The 21,518-nt window shown below is 42.0% G+C and overlaps 1 protein-coding gene across 1 annotated transcript in view; it reads right to left on the bottom strand.

Annotated features, from left to right (window-relative positions):
- The window catches only part of CA8 (carbonic anhydrase VIII), a 70,592-nt gene that overhangs the window by 48,005 nt on the left and 1,069 nt on the right, over nt 1-21,518 (bottom strand). The window contains exons 2-3 of the mRNA XM_014952646.1: nt 21,190-21,381; nt 16,574-16,698 (exon numbers count right to left, since the gene is read on the bottom strand). Of these exons, the coding sequence (XP_014808132.1) occupies nt 16,574-16,698; nt 21,190-21,381 (317 nt within the window). The remainder of the gene's footprint in view (nt 1-16,573; nt 16,699-21,189; nt 21,382-21,518) is intronic.

Consider the following 21,518-nt stretch of genomic DNA (forward strand, 5'->3'; position numbering starts at 1 on the left):
TGCTGGGAAACAGACTGACAGCTGGTAAAAACTGTTAAAGGAAGAGAGGGAGGAAGGAAGGATGGAAAGAAGGAAGGAAGAAAGGAAGGAGGGAAGGAGGGAGGAAGGGAGAGCAGTATCTACTGAGAGGTAATATGCATTTCAAACACGAGTTTTTGCAGCACTAATGCTAAAATGTAATCTCCGTGGCTGGGTCTGATAACATTGCAGACCTTCAACATCCTAAGCACAGCTGCTTTGAAGTTTATCTGCCAACAACTTTTGCACATTCCACAGAGATAAAGCAGCTAAAAAAATACAAACTCTCAGATTTAATTCCCGTTGTAAAATCGTGATCAATGTTTTGCTCAATCATGTGTCTAAGAAGTTAAAATGTCACCCTGTTATCTAACATCATTACCACCTCCGGCAAAATTAGTTTTGAAAACAGATAGTGTGTCTTCCTATTTTGTGTTTTATTTCTGCACAGGAGCAGCCTCTGTGAAATGCTTATTGCCCCTCAGACAACAGGAGTTCACTCAGACATCTCAGCATTTCAGAAGACCAGTTCCTCGAGCAATCACTCTCTCCTTATTTAATCTCCAATGAGAATTTAAGCACATCTCTTGATGATTGTCATTTCAAAAGTCAATACAAAATTTCAAATGAGCGTATTGTAAATTGAATTAAATTCCAAATTATCATACAAATAATTCTATTCACGCTGATAAAAGGCATCTTCTGTGCTAAAAACATGAAACCTTCTTCTTAAAAAATATAATAATTCATTTGCACATGAGAACACTAACCCAAATGTACTTGCCCATGGCTACAAAACTTCCAGACATACAAATCCTCCCTGTTAGAACTAAGCTATCTCACTATCGCCGACGGATGCCGGATGATTCATTTTATCATCTTATAAAAAGCTTCGTTACACACTCGATTTGCCTTTGGCTTTTGAAGTCACATAAAACACAGGATCAAATAATGGGGTTTCAGTGTCCAACACCCACTTTAGCAGCCACGGAACTACCACCACCCAAGAAGAGACAGCATTTCGTTTTTCCAGAGACGAGCCAGGCACTCAGAGGAGTTTGCATCAGTTCTCCACCAGATGGGGCTCAGGGAGTCCCACCAGCTTCACCAAAACCCCAACGTTCGGCAGAAAAGGCGACAAGAACGAGGTTGGGGTGACCACAGTCGGGAAGGCAATGTCCTTGGTGGGGCGAGAACAGCGGCGCATGGCACCGCGACTGGGTTGGCTGGAAGTGTCACAGCAAGCTTGTCCTTTGGTGGCTGGAACAATAGCACCGAGGACGATGGCCAAAGGTAAAGAGACCATGACTTTGACTGTGTCAACAGGCGGGTCTTGGCTGAAGCTGCCGAGGCGTTCAGCACCGCGTTACACTCCTCTGGAGGTGAAGCCTGTAATCTGACATTTGTCTGCATTCTGACAACTGTGGCTTTTTTTTTTTTTTTCCTGAAGATTTCAAAGGGAAATGCTGAGCCTCAGCAAGAGGAAAATGAGCAAGCGCTTCAGACTGTACCAGCAACAGCCACATTTTATCCAGAAACAGGTTGTCCTGGCAGCAGGCTCACCAGGGCAGAGACTTTCATAAGACATGGCTATCTATCAGCTAGAAAAAATGACACCAAAACTTCTGTGTAATACTATAAAACACCGAGAGGTCTAGAATCAGTCTGTGCAGCCGCATAAGCAGCCTTGCAGCCTTTTGCAGCACGGGAAGACCTGCTGTAAAACACCCTGAAGCTGCTGCCCCATGGAAGGGAACCACAGTGTGAAACGCCCTCCAGCTGGAACTGCTTTCCAAGGAACACATCTACTGGTCAGCACCACATCTCCCACTGACACGGGGAGACCAAGTATTAGCTACCCATTTTAAGAGTATCTTTAGGTCTCTGCATCCCCTCCATCCCATCCTGAGCTCAAGAGAGGCCAGGATGGTCTACTGCAAAAAAAAAAAAAAAAAAAAAAAAACAAAAAAAAACAAATACATAACACGAAGATAAAAAAGGGATGTACTTCAGGCCAATGAAGACACCCCTTGACTAGGTTCAGGCTTAGTAATCAACATTACTAAAGGTACTGAAACAGGCACTCAGCACTTTCTGGTCCAAAAATGTTCTGGAACTTTGAGGTTCTGCTCAAAGATGCTTTAAATACACAGTAAGCTCCTTGGAACAAGAATCATCATTTTCTATTAGGTTTCTGAAGTCCAAGGCAGAACAGACTTCCGACCTGTGTTTAAGATGCTTCTCTATTACTTCCTCAGAGGTGGCAATAATTACAGTAGATTAGTAATCCATCTTTTACACAGCAGGTTGTAAACTCGCTGTCATAAACACTGTTGTGTCAAAATAGTATCAGCAGGTTCATTAATGGATTAGACAAATAATGGACAGGAAGTCCAAAACAGGACACTGAAGAGAGTAGGCAGAGATATAGCCTCCAGCACTCCCAGTCCTACCACTATACATGGCTGGGGAGTACAACAAATAGTGGTCAGGCTCATGTGCTGCCCCTACACAGCATCCTTTATGGACACTGCTAGAGACAGAGTACTGGGTGGGCTGCTGGCCCCCAGTTCTGAATCAAGAGGTATGGCCAATAGTTATTCACAGAAAAGGTTCTGTCATTAGGGATTTACAAACTGAAATTGGACAGGTCACCAAATGGAAAATGATAATTAATGGCATAGTATTGTGGATGAGAAGCTCAACAGGAGCTGGCAATGTGTGCCAGCAGCCCAGAAAGCCAACCACACACCTGGGCTGGAACTGGATGACCTTTAAGGTCCCTTCCAACTCTAACCATTCTATGATTCTATAACAGCTTTCTTTATGAATAGTTATTGCTAAACTACTGAAACCCTAATTTGTTTTTGTGATCCCTATAAACATTGTTCAATGTGCAGCACCACCAAGCCTGCACCCCTTCGGAGTCAAGGGGGAAAGGTGTCAACGTCAAAACTCCTCCTGACCTCCTCAGCACCAGAACCAAGCCCTACAGGGGACTCATGCCTGATAAAACCACCAGCATCTGAGGCAGCAGGAGGCAACACGAGACTCCTGCCCAGCCTGGGTGTAGGTCTTTCCCTCAAGCTCATTAGCAACCATGGCCCATATTGCAAGAGTTTGTGACACTGGGGGTCCTTCTGTACATCAGGCTCCTGTTTGTGCTCTACACACAGTACAAGACCATCATTTTTAAAGAATTCCTCTTCAGATCTGCATGTTCAACTGTTAGAACATCACATTGTGACGCTACCGTCACTAAGCTTGCTTCAATCTATGCTGCTGTTGCAATCGCCCATTGTACTTTTTCCACTCTCTACACTCTCACTCTTTATTAATGAGCTAATTATTACAAAAGCTTCTTTCTTCAATGCATGCTGCATCATGTGTAAATTAATCTTCTGGAAAGCTTTGTTCCTTGGTCAGAACTAGGTTATACAGCTATTTCTTGTTAGCTTTGCAACGAGCAATTACAATCTCCAGAAAAGTCTGTTTAGTCTGGTAATATTACAGGACAAGAAGGCATGTAAGGATGAGAGATATGGTATTGCTCTCGTATCTTCCCAACTTTTTTTTAATTCACATAGGCTGTACCTCAAAAGACTAATAGTTAAGCAAATATTGCATCACCTCATCTTAACCAGAGTTGCACCTAAAACATGTTAGTCTGGAAATTTTGAGCATATTGCTTTTTGTCATGTTTCTGTCAGCACTGAGAAAGAGAGTGGAGCTGAACCTCTGTTTTGATCCCACATAAACCCCATCTCATGGATGAATCTATATCCCTAAGGTAAATTAAAGCAGCTTCAGAGCTGCTCTGTTAAAGACTGGAGAGCTAAGAACTGTTCTCCTGGACTCACCCAAGTTTGTTAGAGATCAGTATATTCGTTTCATTCACAATATGTCATAAAAGCTCAGGAGGAAACAGTACAAATGGGAAACTCTGGCAACCTCACTAGGGCCAGCACAAAGTCTTTTTCCTGGTTTGAGAGGGATGAAATGAAGCTGAGGATTTCGGCTAGGAATGATGGAAGGCAACACAGCCCAGTCGTACAATACTCATGTGTAATTTCACCAATGTAAATATTACATAAACAACATCACAGGAGGAGAAAATGTGGAAAAATTGTGTCTTGCTATTATACATGTGCACAAGAATTTATGAGGTGATACTTGACTTGGCACTGAATTGTTTCAGGAAGCAATTGACTAAGCTGCTGGCAGTGACCATAATATACAGTAATTAAGTTCCAAATCCTCACAAGGGGACCAAACCAAGGATATGACCAGGGCACACAGCTTCAAGAAAAGTGATTAAAAAAATAGAAAGTTAGTTATTAACAGCCTGAAGGAGAGGTTTAGGAAATTGAAGTTAATGGAATTGATAGAGAGGCTGTTTGAAAGCACCTTAGGAGAAGCAGGAGTATGTGCACATACTCCATGCCACAAAAAAAGAAACAAAACCCCATAAAGTAACAAAGTAACTGGTTAAACATTACAGTTCAGTCAAGGTAAACATGCTTCCTTTGAAAATGCAAAGGCAAACAAAAGCAAATGACTAGATCATGAACTCTGGGCAAAATCAAGAAGAGGACAAGGAAGTAGCCAAGGGGGTTAGGTTGTTAATCAGTGCACTTGATTTATGCCTGTGGTCTTGAATTTTTCAAGGCTTCTGTTGTGGATAGGTGCCAAAATGCCCCTGAATGTCAGTAGAAGTTAAATCTTCTTTAAAATGTCATACGTAGATCATGGTCATAAAAAATGGCAGAAAGGGAACTGTGGGCCTGTCTTTGAAAGCAGCAGTAATTCCAGCACCAAGAGAGACAAGCTGAAAGCAGCGCCAAGAAACACAGATGATGACACTCGTTTGCGTTAAAAACCTCCTGATTAATAGAACGTGGGAGACGGGAAAGCACAGCTTCTGCTGAACTTCTGCTTGTTATTGAAAGCATTTGAAGTTCCAGCAGGTCTAGACCACGAGTTAATTGTCAGGCTCCAAGTAAGCACAGAGCAAGATGACATTCCCTGAACAAAGCAGCCTGTAATCTAAAATCAGAGAAATCAGGTGCAAACAAATCAAGTCGGAGCAGAGTACAAGGCATCCTGGAGATGCTGTTTAACCAACTTGGCAGCCACAGTGAGAGATACTGTATGTCTCAGGTCAAAAGCCAAATTCACAGCTAAAACATGCAGAATTAATGCTCGACTGGGACATGAGGGTAGTCCAGAACCCTTGCCGAGTGGTGCTCTCCTCTCCATTAACATCTTTGAAAGAGAGATGAACTGGAACATGGCTGTGACTAGAATTATTTTAGTTCAATCATGAAAGGGCGGGCTGCAAAGAAACCTTCCAAAATCTATTCTCTTTGCAAAAAGCCAGCCAAGCGAGAGCAAAAGCAGTCTAGGCAATCATGTGGCGTCCCTTCAGATGTGCCATATCTTCAGGTGTGCCACTGGAAAGGAAAGGAAAGAATAGTGGGACTACTGAATTATTTGCAGCATCTTAAGAAACACTCTCACAGCTGTTGTGGCTTGTGCCAAAGAAGTATCAACATTGGTAGGCCATACTGAAAAAGAATAATAAAAACACCGCGACTTCTAATATTAACCAGGGATCTGTGTTCCTTTTGAACAGAGTAATCACAGGCAGTAGCTTCACTTCATATAAGACAAAAAGCTGTTGGTCCATTGAAGAAATTAAATTAGCAGCAGGAAGTACATATGTATATGCAGAGATTCAAAAGGCTACAGCTACGAACAGTACGCTACAAAGAAAAGTAATGGGAACTGGAAAAAATCCAATTCAATGTTCTTTCTGTTCTGGTAAAAGAAGCTAAAAGGCTAAAAAAATGAAAATAATTTTAAACTTAGGAAAAAAAAAAAAAAAGGGGAAAACGGGTCTTGTGTCCCTCTTCTAACCAGAGATGGATTAACTCTTCAGAGAGGGGCTTCATTTCCACTGTGTACTAGATCAGGAAACAGGATGGGGAAACAAGGAGGCTGACACAAAGCCCAACAGCACATCAGATCTCACAGCACTCACTAGGAAGCAAGACATGGGCAGAAACCATCTTATGGTTAATGCAACCACAACGCCAATATCTTTACTTGTCTTAGTTTTTGTGAAGGGCACAAATCTGCAGAGAGCTTTGCAAACCCCACCTAGACCTCTTTTGTCCAGGCCTTGAACGGGAAAATCAGAATTTCTCCCCAGTTGCTCACAGAGGTGGCTGACATGTGACATCAGCTTGCCTGGTTCTTCGGAAAACCCCTGGCAGAACATCAAAGGGTAAAGGGGAAACTGAGAATGCTGTAATTTGTAGTTTGTGTGTATTTATTTTTTCTTCCCGTTTGAAAGCACAAGCCCTGATTATTTCTACTGGAACACAGAGAAGATAAAAGAAAACAGGAATTGATCAAAAATGAACGTTTTTCCAACTGTAATAAAACTATACAGACTAAGAACGGAATGAAAAAGACAAACCAGCCTTGATTCCAGAATGCTGACTTCCAGCATCAACCCAATTAGTAAGAAAATTGGAAGCTACATAGTCATTACCATCAGATTCATAGGTCAGGCTCTTCACTGTGCCAAGTTTCTGCTCAGCGTGTGAAGCAAGGAGCACCACAGAGCAGGTTACTGCTCTCTGACACCAAGCCTGGCCCCAGCAAACGTGTCGGCTGAGGTGCCCTGGGCCTGCCCTTACCTGTGCTAACAGGAACAAATAAACATTCAAGCCTTTCTTCTTCCTTCCCTTCAACTACGAAGTCCAGGAAGGAAAAAGCAAGGATATTAGCACAGCAGAACCCTCCATCCTGCTTTCACTCTGGATTCTTGCCAACCTGAGTGGGTGTGGGTGCGTGTCTGCGTGTGCTTTTACAGCTCCACAGTTAGAAAGAGCGATGCTGGGAAAAAAAGACTGGCCCTTGATGAATAGCTGATGCTATTACAGGCGAGCAATTCCATCAAGAAGACAGAAAACACAAAGTGCTATGGGTTAAGTATTTAATCCTGGGAGTGTTATTTATATGACTAAGCATTTAATATAAGCATGTCCAATTCCACAAAGTGTTGGCTACAATCTGTTGTCCTGGATTTAAAACCAGACTGCTCATACGTAGAAGGATTTAAATCACTGATTTAATTTTGAACAATAGATTCTCTAATGAAGGCAGAGTAAAAAACACTCCTTCCCTGCTAATTTACTGAGTTTTATTAATAACTGATTTGAATCCCACAGTTCTGTGTTTCAAAGTTAAGGGTCTCTCTCAAGAGATGAAAATCTGCAGCTGCATATTATCTTAAGTCATAATCTTGACTGTTCTCCAGTGAGCAGTTGCTCTTCCATACTATACTCCTGTAGGAAATTCAGTCAGGTTTTTTCCTGTAATGTTGGATAAACTTCCATTGAAATAATAAACTTTGTTATGCATCTCCAGCAGTTTTCTCTTAAACTGCAAGTTTGCAGATTGCCTAATGGTATTATACCTTCCTCCTCTCACATAGTTCCATAAACTCTCCAAATTTTGTTAAAATTTAACCGTTCCCTGGTCCAGTTCATTGCATGGATCACATGGCTTAATGCCGGCAGAGCAAGGAGGCAGGAATGACCAGTGAGACTATCTCATTGGCAACAGTGTGGTCTATGGACTAGGGCATCAGATAGCCCATCAGATTAAATTGCTGAACTGAGATTTACAACCTAAACTAAGTTATTTCAGTACTACAGAGACTGAAAGTCTTACTAGAAGTCAAGCATTTAGCAATCATGTGTCAGTTCTCTGTCAGCTCTCAAAAAGGCATCACGTGTGACCACGGCCAAACAACTTAATCCCTTTGAACATGTCTTCCACCAGTTCATTGGCAATAGCAGAACTTGTCTCTCACACTGATGTCTTAAGGATTACATTATTTGTGCTTGTGAAGCACTCAGAAGCGACAGCAAATACTTGTGGAAGCCTTCAAAGGTTTTCAGCTCTTAGATGATCTACACATTTTATCCTTTACCTCTTAAAAAGCCATGTGTGCACCATTAGCACAAAGAACACAAAATTTTGGGGTTAGCATCAGAAAGCTATTATCTCCCTCTTAAGAGTATTAACTCAGGCACTGGGGCCAAGCTAGGATGACACGAGCATGCAGCGTGGAAGGGGAGGAAATAAGGAACCTCCTTTCCCAGCTTCTTCCACAAGTGACAGGTCTTAGACAGAAAACCAGCCAGGCGTAGTGGTTAGGGCAAAGTGCCAAGGAAAACCAAACAGGAAAACCAAGGCACCAGGAAACTGAGGCAAGATGCCAGCAACGATCATGGCAGAACTTCGAAAATGATGTGCAACAGAAGTAAATCACATCAAGGGCACCCAGCCAGGAAAAACATCGAGGAAGTGACTTGATACACAACATCTTGTTGTGTTCAAGAACTTGGGCTTAAACCCTCTTCAGACATCCCATCTTTTAAGTGACTACAGAAAAACATCAAGGAAGTGACTTGATACACAACATCTTCAGACATCCCATCTTTTAAGTGACTACATAAACTCTTCTCCCACAGCAGAGTGAAAATGTAAGTAGCCATCTTTTGGATTTGGCAAGAAGGGATGTCACGATAGCAGCCTCTATATTCACAGGTACAAGCACTGTCACCGAGGCAACTGCGTGAGAAAGCATCTTCCTTTCTCCTTACTAAGGAGACAGCAAAGCCATATTTCTGCTCAAGGAGCGGAAAAGATTCACATCTCTTTAGAAAGTTTCAGAGGCCACAGACAGGGACTGCTACAAGCTACTTTATTCAAGGTTACTCACTCTGCGAGGATGCAGAGCCACCAAACTCATTAGTACAGCCTGAGACCGAACATTGCGTTTGAGCCCAGCACGTCTGCAAGAAAATTTGGGGCAATATGCCTATTACAGGAAAAAGGCAAAGACTGTCCTCAGCTTCTGGCAGAGCTAAACCAACAAGCTGAGGTAAGATGGGATGGGGAGCCCAGAGGAGGGCTTCCCTCTTGAGTCACTCCTCATTTTCTGCTCACTCTCACTTCCTTCACCCAACTTCTCCCCACCTGTGACATTTCTCCTTAGTAGAGTTTTTCCTATTCTGCTCAGTCATTTGCAGTTCGGACCATTTATTTCTTAAAAGAATACTCCATCATGGTAGAAATTACAAATCACAGACTATTGCAACTGCCACCTCAAGAGTTTTAGGTATGAGTCACGACGCTTCTACACACACAACTGACTGTAAATACAAGAACTCTTAAAAGAGAGACAAAAGGATAAAGAAGCTTCAGTATAGATTATTAATGCCACCATTCCTTGACCTGCTGTCTGGCAGCTTGTACATCTTCCACAAACTGATAAATTTGATTTAAGAAATTTTTCAGCCTGGAAAAGAGAAGGCTCCAGGGAGACCTTATAGCAGCCTTCCAATATCTGAAGGGAGCCTACAGGAGAGATGGGGAGGGAAGTTGTGGCTGCCCCATCCCTGGAGGGGTTCAAGGCCAGGCTGGATGGGGCTTGGAGCAACCTGGTCTGGTGGGAGGTGTCCCTGCCCAGGGCAGGGGGGTTGGAACTTGATGATCTTTAAGGTCGCTTCCAACCCAAACCATTCTATGATTCTATGACATAAACAGCAGATTTTGCACAGACAGAAGATCACATTTGCTACCTCTGCAGATGTGTGCAGTTCTTCCACAGAGCTTAACTGAGCATTTCTCAGGCACTAGCCAAGCTAAAATCATGTTTGTGCTAGCACATCAGCCTGGTTTTGCACCTGCTGTTTTCACGAATCCACAATACAAAGCACATAGATGTATTCCCCAAAAAAGTCAAAGTACACCTGACTGAGAAAAACAAGGGCCAACCCAAGCTCATATTGACAAATTACCTAGAAACAAACTATACTTCAGAGGCTGCATGCACCTCTTTAGGTCAAATTAACCTTCAACCACAATAAAAATCTAATGGTGAAAGAGCTTAGCAACTAACAATCTCCAAAGTCATAAGCTGCTCATGTGTGCTTTTACAATGATGGTAATTTTATTTTTATCTTGCTGTTGGTTTTCTGTTCCCCAGTATTCTGGGAGGGCATAGAGAACTCCCAGCTTTGTACCACTACAAGAAAAAACCCAAAGAGAAGTCACATCAATTAGGGGACAGCAGACTGTATGGCATGTAGAAAAACAGAGAAAAATACTTAAATACCTGCATGTATGGGGCTAGGATCCCACGTAATACCATTCAATGACAGCCCTAGAACTAGTGCTAGAACCAATTTTGCCCATGGAGTGCTGTGAAAACCTAAGTATTATTATTGTTGTGTTCCTAAACTTCACCTACATAACATTTAAAACATTCTGTTTCTGTATAAATCCATGCAGATTTGGAAAACACAACTGAAAACATCTGCTTAGACACTGGCCTGATTTTCCTGTGTTTTTCCACAATTCTGTCCTCAAAAATTAGATAATGTCCAATGGGCATATCTACTTTGAACTATTATTAATCTGTTATTCATAACTTGTCAAGGATAGAGCTATTACAAGAATGTCATCATTTTCTTCTAAGACGCACTGTTTTAACCACAGCTCACAGTATTCATCTGCAATGGTTCCAAAATTCAGAAAACCAGCCAAGCACTTTGAGTAACAAGTTAATTGTCCACCAGAAAACTTGGACAACTCCTGAGCAGAGTTCCAGACCTCAGCATGAAGCTAAGTAAGCCCTTCTGGAATCTGTTCTTTTTGCCTCCTGTTAAATTCATGACTGCCTAAGCAAGGTACTCTTCATTCATAGCTCTTGTGCTGCCAAAGCAAGCAGAATGAATTATTTTTTTTTTTTCACAAGCAGGTAATCAATGCAATCAGCTAAGGCAACAGGATTTACTCCTTGATTTAAAACCTTTTCTTTTAGGGTTTATGACTGGGATCATAGTCCCATTAAAGCTACTGGCAAAAATCCACAGATATCAGAACTGAGCTTACGTATTAGAAACTACTGTCATTATGGATTAAATCCACATCTACCCAAGTCCCACTGCAGTTTGTAAGTCTCTGCATAAAGCTGGAGAGACACGCTTGCATGCACACCATCTCCCAGGCCTTCTATTACAATTACAAATTCTCTGGTTTATTTTTTTAACCCAAATAATTTGCTAACAAGCTACTACGAACCTGATTAAAACAGACAGCAAGATTAAATAACGTTCGCAAGGAGCGTTGAAAGTTGGCAAAGAATAAATTTCCGTGTTGAAAGCATGACACCTCCTCTCAAGAAATGCCAGAGAGGGGATGCACAGTGTGAAGGTGTATGATTTCAGAGCCGGGCACAGGGAAATGCCCACACCAAAGACTGTAAAGACTTCAGGAGATAAGCGTAACGTTAACAGCCTGACCTGAAACCCTAAAGCTGCTTGATGATCCTTAGGCAGGCGTCATTTCACATGAACAAAGGAAAACTTAATGGTTTAAATCAGAGCAAGGGTAGGATATGGTTTTTTGCATTATATTTAACTTCATTGCAGTGGGTATTTCAGTAACTCTGAAAGAGCCCACAGAATGAATTAGTCTGCTCTTCATTACACAACAGAAAGGAACAACTTTTTTTCTATTGAAGATAGAAGACCAGAACTGATTCTGGTCCTTCAAGCAACTGGATTTTTTCTATCCTACTCAAAAACTGTAAGGCAAACAATAATACTGGTTTTAATCTTCATGAACATCTTGGAAACTTTTTAAAATTTTTTTTCTGCCAATCCTGTTCTACTGAGAGCTTTCACATGGTTCACAGCTAATATAATCCTACATTTTAAAGAGGATGGATTACAAAGAATTATCCTCCTGGTCGTATTACAAGTGGTGAAAGGAACCTTTTTATTTTCTCCGACAGTTTTATTTCAGAACAGCAGCCTGGAAACAAGCGTTCCCTTATGGTCAGAATGTGCTTTTGGTCACACCACCACTCGAGTAAGTCAAAGGTGCCTTTAAGGCAAAATGTTCCCTGTTTCCCTTCACTTCAGAAGCAGTGAAAACATTTTATTATTTACTTTTTTAATAAAACAGCACTGATGCCATCAAATGGTTTACTTTCTTCTGCTGCCTTTCCTGTCTTTTTTGACTGTAAGCTGATTTGCACTGGCACTGTATGTGTTTATACAGAGATCAGGTACAGTGAATCTCCATTTTTAGCTGCCCCTATTTTAACTTTGCAAACAACAAAAATAAGTAGCATTTATTTGCTATTTCTGTCCCCCTCTATCTTCCTGTTATGCATGAAAGGTAAGGGAGAGAGTCAGAGTTTCATTAGATCTTCATTTGTTCTTCCTCCTTCTCCAATCCATACTTTTGGCCTGAGGAAGAGGAATAAAGATGTCAAGTAGCTCCTCTCTTTCTTACCCCTAAATCAGGTCCAGGTAACTCACATGTGGGTATAAAAGTGGATTTTACTGCTCTCTGGAAACGTGTACTGCAAAGCACAATCTAATTTTTGGCACCTTGTTCCATTTGCTGGCAAGAAACAAGTCTCTCAGTGTTAAGACCATTACTAAATATTTCGCACAAGCGGTGGCCAAAGTAACTGTGGCCAAAAGGCAAAATAATGCTGTTTATGTGCAGAAGGAGTACTTGGTGAGAAAGATTTCTGGAGAAGGTTGCACAAACATCTCCTTCCAATTGCTGGCCAAAAGGCAAGATGGGCCTTCATGCTCTTGCTTTCACGGAGCAGCGAGAGGAGTATTGTACTGATATGTACAGCCCTCTCCTTCTCCCTTGTTTAAGAAGACATGTTGCAGTATTTACCTTTGACAACTATTTATTGTTTTGCCCTGCTTTCCTGACTGACTGCAAACACAGTGAAAATGATACCGCTGGTGTGTTACCGTCAACATCCCGGTTTCTTCAGTCAAGGAAGGTGGAATAACAATGAACTCAGCCTCCAAGCCACATGAACAATGTTTTTTGACAGCGTGAATTATTTGAAGAAGCTGTTCCAGAGGTTACATAAGCTTAGTAGTCTAACCTATTTCACCATGAACCTATATAATCTAACCATGTGCAAAGGCCCCAGCTGTCTACTAAGAAATAGCAGATTTTTGCACTAAGGGACACAGGATATTACCCAACTAATACAGGATATTTCCTAATTTCTATAAAAGCAGTTACGGTATCAAAGGTGAAGAGACTAGGGAAGTAACTGAACAGTGTTCTTCCAGACTTTGAAAAATAACATTCTTTTTTAAAGTCATACTTCACAAAGGTCGTTACACTGATAATCTGAAGCTGTTCCACAACTATTTGGTCCAATGTAATAAAATGAAGACTTACAGTCTTCAGTCCTAAAAAAACAGACTGCTGCTCCAGTCAGTAAATTGTCATAGATATTCATCTCAGATAGATCCCATCAAACTCAAAGCTGATTTCTGTAGAATTGCCCAGGTTTTATAATGGTGTAATAGTGTATATAATCTGGGCCTAGTTTGTTGTGTTGTTAATGTACCCACTTAAAGCAAGCACTTATGTTTTCAAACTACTGCTTATCCCTTGACTTGTCTTCCGCAAAGAGAGGAGAATTTTAAAACCTTATCATTTGCCTTGTAAATAACTTCTAGTTTCTTAGGAAAACGTCCTACTAGATTTGCTCACTGGAAGATCCCAAGTTACGCACTTGGCACTCAACCTATTTCTAGGCATTGTGCACTTGTGCACAAACTGCCTGTTCACACAATCACAGAATGATATGAGGTTGGAAGGGACCTCTGGAGAACATCTAGTCCAATCCCCCTGCCAGAGCAGGTCAAACTAGAGCAGGCTGCACAGGAACCTGTCCAGGTAGGGTTTGAATGTTTTGAATGAGATGGAGACTCCACACCCTCCCTGGGCAGCCTCTTCCAGGGCTCTGCCACCCTCAAAGGAAAGAAGTTCCTCCTCATGTTTCGATGGAACTTCCCATGTTCAAGTTTGTGCCCATTTCCTCTTGTCCTGTCCCTGGGCACCACTGAAAAAAGACTGGCCCCATCCTCTTGACACCCACCCTTTAAGTATTTATAGGCGTTGATCAGATCCCCCCTCCCTCAGTCTTCTCTTCTCCAGACTAAAAATAACCAAGTCCCTCATCCTTTCCTCACAAGAGAGATGTTCTAGATGTTGATTTTGCATTTAGCAGAAAACAAAAGCATGAACTACACCAGACTGTTTGTATGTAGCCAAAATAGGCACCCACCACTGTGTTCAGTAACTAACAAACCCAGTGAAAATCAACCCCAATATGCATTCAGAATTACTGTGATTTCCAACAACTGTATAAATCAATGCTAAGGTTAAAAGTTAAGAAAATAAGATCTCCTTGCCCCCTGATCAAAATTATTGTTCTCCACAAATAAAAATTAGGTGGGGCAATCCCTGGAATGGAAACAAAACATCTTCCATTCTGGAGTCTCAGGTGTACTACTTCATAAACCTTTATGGTGATCACAAGCACCTGTTTTATTATTGCTCAAGTATAGTATTTGATTTGGACAATCTGAGATGGATTTAATATGGCAGCTCTTTGTGCACAGAGTGGAAGGAAACGCAGCAAGAAATTGCCCGGCACTTTCTTGCAACACAGGGCAGAAGATGATGAACCAGCTCAGCCCATACACCTGTGTGCAACTGACTTGGATAGGACAAGCCATGCTGTCATTTTCTGCCAGGAGAGTTAATCTGCTTAAGGATCTGTTTGCAAAATTAAACATTCAGGCTGCATTCAAAGTGTATTATAAGTAATTCTCTTCTGCTACAGAATTTCTGCATCAGTAGTTATTTCTTGGAGATCAGAGTCTAGCTGAAAGCTGCCTAGATGCGAGAGATGGGGTAACACCAGCTCGCTCACCTTCAGGTGATGTTCTTCAGCTGTGCCAGAATTCTGTTTGTGCAGCTGCCGTGCTGCTTCTAAAGTAGGTGAAGAATTAAATCCCTGCATGACAGATTAAGTTTGCTGTTTTGCATCTCTGGGTCAAGTAGATTTTTCTCTGAACTGATTTAGAACAGAGAATTCTGGGGTTTCTGCAGATTATCAATAGACTGTTCCCACATGCACCTAAAACTGTTTGCAAAGTGGTCCTAATAAACAAGGAGAGAGAAGACTTTGACAGACCCCAAGAACAGTTCTTGACATAGTTCATGTCAATATTTCTCGATCACCAGCCTTGAGGAAAAGCACAAAGCAGAGCTGTTTCATAACAAACAAATTACTTCCTGCCTCAGTGAAACACTGCAGTATCCTGAAGGTCCTACTGCCCATAAAAAACATATTTTATATATATATATATATATATATATATATTATGCCAGGTAACCAGGATGCAGAGGTGATTCTTCTGCTTTCCCTTTGGTTGCTGAGTCTTCCCCATTTAAGTAACAGTCTGGAATTGCCAGGATCTGCCTGAAATCAACCTGCAAAGCCCCTATCAGTCACTTATATATGGAATTTTTTGATGGACCAATGCAAAATAACAAACAGCAGAGACCAAGATCTGACCCACAGAAAGTACCAGAACAACACCAAGAATTAAACTGATGGTCCACAAGCTTTTTACACTTAGTTCTGCAGCAGGTGCTTTAATACTTATTATATCCTTTTCTGTAAAGTGGTTCTGTTCCAGTAGTCTGGCACTCATTAATATAATGCTACAATAACAAAGTTCCTAGCACTGAACACCACAGAGAAAAAGGCTTGTGAGGGATTATGATAGATAAATAAGGCAAAAATAACTCAAAGAGCTCTGAAAAAAATCTTGAGTTTCTTTAAAACCAATGTTGCAAAGCTGAAACCACCAAACATCGGGGTTGGCATCTGTTAAAGCCAGTCTTGCAGCCCAGGGTCTAAGGGATGCTCCAAGCCACTCCTTGACAAGTGTAAGAAACAGGACAGTGGGAAGTTAAGTAATAATGATGAAAGGCTGCTGGAGGGCAGGAGAAATAGGTCCCAGCATTTTGGGTTGCCTACAAGCCCCGACTGACACGCCAGGAAGAGCTGAATCTTTTCAGACTGCGTTATCACTTGGTTTGTGTTTCAAATTTTTGTAATTCATTGAGATATTCCAGAACATACCCAAGAATATCACACAATCTTCAATTTTCAGGTATGTAAAGCTATTTCACGAACAAATTGCTCTACACCTACTCCAAATTTACCCAAGGTGTTATTATTCACCATGGAAATATTTCCAGTGGCTAGTTCCCCCCATCTATAGCTATTAGTCAAGGTGACATGGGAAGTGTTGAAATGGCAGACCTTGTTAGAACGCTAATATTATTAAGACAGCAGTTAATAATTCTGCAAGTTAACTTTATGACCAATTAATCACACAACGTGATGAGTGCTGGAGGCATTCTGTTCCAGATGCATATCCTAATTTACCTGCACTAAAGCACACCTCAGCAAGATGGCTTTGTGGTTGAAATATAAAGCCATAAAACGCTGAGCTTAAAAGAAACTCTCTTTTGAACTACCAGGAATTCAGGCTATGAAATAAAGCCCTTTGCATTTAGTGAGCGTTATGCAAGGCAGCGTCACTCTTACCTCCATGGGAAAGGCCTTAAAATTAACTGTGTGTTCAGACCCACGCTGGTTTTCTCTCCCCCAGTGAAATCGAACATCGTGCAGCTCAAACTCATGTCCTCGAGGCAGCGGCCCCCCTATTAACACTGGGGAAAGAAGACAAATGGTAAGGAACGTGGCTTTCAAAGCAGAACAAGCCACTGGATACATTCCCCCAAACACAACGGGGAGATCGTTGCAAGCTTCTTTATCATCAGCGGTCCTCTCAAAGCAGAACAAGCCACTGAATACATTCCCCCCAAACACAACGGGGAGATTGCTGCAAGCTTCTTCATCATCAGCGGTCCTAGACAGGAGAAGAGTGAAGCTGAGAGACTTGACATCTTTACTTTAGATTCTGCCCCTCTACTCTGCACTCATGAGACCCCACCTGGAATACTGTGTCCAACTTTGGAGTCCTCAACACAGAAAGGACATGGACCAGCTGGAACAGGTGCAGCGGAGGGCCACGAAGATGATCAGAGGGATGGAGCACCTCTGCTATGAAGACAGGCTGAGGGAGCTGGGATTGTTCAGCCTGGAGAAGAGAAGGCTCCGGGGAGACCTTATAGCAGCCTTTCAATATCTGAAGGGAGCTACAGGAGAGCTGGGGAGGGACTCTGTGTCAGGAAGTGCAGTGACAGGACAAGGGGTAATGGTTTTAAACTGAAAGAGGGGAGATTTAGATTAGATAGTAGGAAGAAATTCTTTGCTGTGAGAGTGGTGAGACACTGGAACAGGTTGCCCAGAGAAGCTGTGGCTGCCCCATCCCTGGAGGGGTTCAAGGCCAGGCTGGATGGGGCTTGGAGCAACCTGGTCTGGTGGGAGGTGTCCCTGCCCAGGGCAGGGGGTTGATTCAGGCAGTTAGGAACAGCAGTGAAACTGCTGTCCTGCTGCACTCTTTGTTTTAGGAGGCAGAACAGCTGGTCACAGCACCAAATAAAAACACCGCACCTTTATCAGCCCCTAGAGTTCATATGTTTATTGCTCTTATCGAGACAGTAACTGAGTGCTTTAAACAGATGGCAGGGCAGGGGGTGAGGGGGCTGAATTGAGCTGGTAACTACCTCCAACTTGCCCAAATGCTTACTCTCCATCACCTGTATTAGCCAGGAGCCACAGAAACTGATAGAAAACTTTTGATTGCCAATATCTCGCTAGGTCAAGGTGTTCAGCCATACACCACCTGTCAGGCTTCCGGGATACAGAATGCCTCCATATCCAAATATAATCAAACCTACACACAGGAGCAACAACACACCTCATTTACTTAAAAACAGTTTCTAGGCAGCTGTGGCTTTTTTTTTTTTACTTCATTTTTTTAAAACATCCGGAATTTCTTAAAATCATCTATCCACAATTGCAACACACACACACACAAATATTATATAATAGCTCAATACTTTTGCATTTGCCACAGTAAATATTAAAAGCAAGCAGTTGTACCTTGTGAGGCCCAATTGATTTTGGAATTGATCGATGTAAACATCTTGCCCAGGGATTTGTGAATCTGCTTCAGATCAAATACTACTCCATAAACTGTAGGTAATTTCCCGTTGAAACCATTGAATATTGGCTTCTAGGCAGGGCTGGATTTTACTTAAGGGCAATCACAGTCTCCCCCAGAATCCATTAAATTCTAGCTTATGTTTCATAGACTCTGAATGAATCTTTTACAATCTCTGATAACTGATAAGGATTAATTCATTGCATAATCTACAGCTTTAGGGAACTAAAGTTCCATAATATAAAGTTATTTTGACACACAAACTAAATGGCATTAGTTTAGAGCACAAGACAGTGTAACTCTAAAACATATTTTAGCAATTAAATCATATTCAATTGTAAAAACATAATAACAGAAGTACAGAACTATAAAAAAAAAAACAAAAAGAAAAATGATCAGTTATAGTTTTTATAAGCAATTACATTGAAGAAAAAAGTAACATATGCTGATTAACCCTCCTTTGGTAATTCTTTTTTACTAATCTAAGAGCCATTAGGGTTTCTAAAATGAAATGTCCTAAAAGTAGTTACAGATTCAGATTTGCTTCTTAATCTTGCTTTATCTATATTCTATGTGTACCTATAACCCATAGGGAAAATCTCTAAATCTGTTGAATATCAGGGGAAACAACCAATTAAAGTATTTCAGGAAATCTGGACAAATATAAAGAAACATGATACTTAATTAGTGCTATTTCTTAGGAAAATGGTGCGTTTTCTCTGGTTAAAATATTGCTCCTAGAGAAAGAGTAACTAGAATAAATGTTCTCTGTACGATGGAGTTCGGGATCTACAGCAGCTTCAAAGAGTTTATTTCTGAAGCTTAAGTTATAACACTGATCCCGTGATAAAAACACTTCAGTGCATGAAGCACGTTTATCTTTCTTCTGCCTTTCATCAAATCTTGATCTTTGTCAATGAGGGAAACGTGCAACTTCGCTTTGCCTTTCGGCAATTTTTGATCCTCTTTAGAAAAGGATTCTGAAACCATCATCCACTGTGCAATCCACCTCTGGCTTCAGAGAAGTCCCTCTGTCGGCAGGATATCCTCTAAAGTGTTTCTCAATACACAATTCCATCACACAGCTGGTCATGCTTCTCCCCCCTAACGCATAACACATGCAACCATGATCAAACTGGGAGCAGCCTGCAAAAATGTTTGCAATTAAATAATAAGTAGGATTTGGGAATTCCAGATGGACTGCGTGTCTCGAATTAAAGGATAAAACCAATCGCTAGTAACGACAAATTTATGTTTAATATGTATCTTAATCAGTTTACTTTTTTCCACAAGTAAGTTTTTCTTTGACTGTTAACGTTACAGTAGATGAGGATCTCTTCCACATTAATTGGACAGAGTTTCAAAAGCATTTAGTGTTCAACAGTTCCCATTAAAATAATCTGGCTAAATGGATTTGTCATCAGAGATCCCCCGTGAGGAAAAGAAGCTGCAGGAGTTTCCGCAATCCCTGAAAATTGGCCAGAATACTAGGTCAAACACAGCTTATTAACTCTTTTCTTCTCCTGGTAGGGATAGCAAATGTTGTCTTCCCCCACCCAAAAATGGGAAAATCACCCCCAGTTTACAAACAGAGAATAGGAAATTATGTAACATGAAATTTAAGGAAAAGCTGAGACTAAAACAAGATTTCCTAAATCATAATTCCATACTTCAGTCATAAATTCTTATTCTACTTCACATTGTGTCATATTTCAAGACTCGCCAGTCTGGCATCAGACTGCATTCAGGTTTAGAAAGAAGTCTCTCCTTCTCCTAAGTCTCCAATGGTTTTGAACATATATTTTAGTGTGTTGGTCCTATCTTATTAATTATTGCTACAAAGTTCCAAACTGGCCTCGGGAAAGGTAGGGTTGAAGGAGCTGCATTTTGGCATGCAATCGATGACATCATTTGCGGTCACTCTCACATCCTCCACAGGAGGATTCAAGAACCTTCCTGGTCCTGCAGACAGAACCTCGCTGCTTGGGAAAAGAGCTCTGCTCCTGATGAAGGCAGTAAAACTGACCAGGAGCACAAAATTTATATTCTATTGGAAATCTGCAAAATTCTGTGGAAAGAAATGTCCTGTGTCGCAATAATACATGGGATTTGTCATGGAAAGGAAATTATAAAGGAAAGCATAATTATTAAAATAACAAATGTTTCTTTTTTAAAAAACTCAGTGTAAAACTGAACTGACTCCCTCACTCCCAGCACAGCTGTAGCTCAGGACTACTGGGATCTCAGAAGGAAACAAAAGTTGGACTGTCTCATGTTTTGAAAATGTCCAGCCGTTTAAATACCCCCAAAAGACTGTAACTAGCTAAGGCTGGTTAGAATAACTTGGATGCTTTTCCAAACACATGGTAAGAACTACCACAGTTGATGGAAAGCACAAGCAACTTTTTTTTTTCCTCCTATTTTCTTGACAGTTGTCTCCTCCCTACAGAATAGTTTACCCAGATGAAAGGTCTGAGTGAGATACTGTGATTTCAAAGTTGGAATTGTCTCTTTCATTATTTGCTTCTCACTCTTATTGGATGAATGACACGAAAAACCCTTTAAGAAAATGAGGGCTGCTTTGCTACCTGCTCTTCATCAATATTGTTCGCATGTGTAACCGGAGTGCCTCTGTTAAGCTACCCGAGTCTGTAGTCAGCATTCACAGCCCACTCAAACTAATGGAAAAAAAGATCTTTTAGCTTGCAGAGTCTTTGGACTGTGGGCGCAAATTTTGCCAGCTGTACAAAAGCAGTTTGGCATCACACCGTTCTTAACCATAGTCTGGACTGCTTCTGAATGGGGACGGCTGATAAAGCCAGAGGATTAGGTGACACCAACCACAGGAGGCATCCCTGGAGATGCTCTGACTGACCATCCATCGCAACCTTCTGCTCTCCTTGCAAAGCTGCCTCCTTTCCCTGCTGGAGCCAACAGCAAAGCTCTCACCGGCCACAGTCCACGCCGAGGGAGGACAACCCCTGGCTGACGGGGCACAGCCACCCTTCGGATGCTCGGGGATGCGGGCACGGCCGGCCATGGAGGCAAACACCAGCCCAAGAGGTGAGCGAAGGCCGCGTTTGGGGCGTACCTGACTTGGACTTGAGGGCGATCTGGATGGAGTGCCCGTCGTTGATCACCTCGCAGTCCCGACACACCACGTAGTTGGGCGACAGGCGCACTTCCAGCAGCGAGGGGTCGTATTTGGCTTCCCTCGAGTTCAAGTTAATGGGCGACTGGTAGTCCCCGTTGGCATCCGGGAAAAGCAGCCCCCACTCCACCCCTGAGGCGCAAAGGGGAGAGAGACGCCGTTAACGGGGCGGAACCGGCACCCAAACGCCGCACGGCGGCTCCCCGGGCCGGCCCGACCCCCTCCCCGCCATCACCCACCGCCACCGCCGCGGGGAAGAAGGGGGGGGG

This window comes from Calidris pugnax, unplaced genomic scaffold (genome assembly GCF_001431845.1).
Source record: "Calidris pugnax isolate Ruff unplaced genomic scaffold, ASM143184v1 scaffold182, whole genome shotgun sequence".
NCBI lineage: Eukaryota > Metazoa > Chordata > Aves > Charadriiformes > Scolopacidae > Calidris > Calidris pugnax.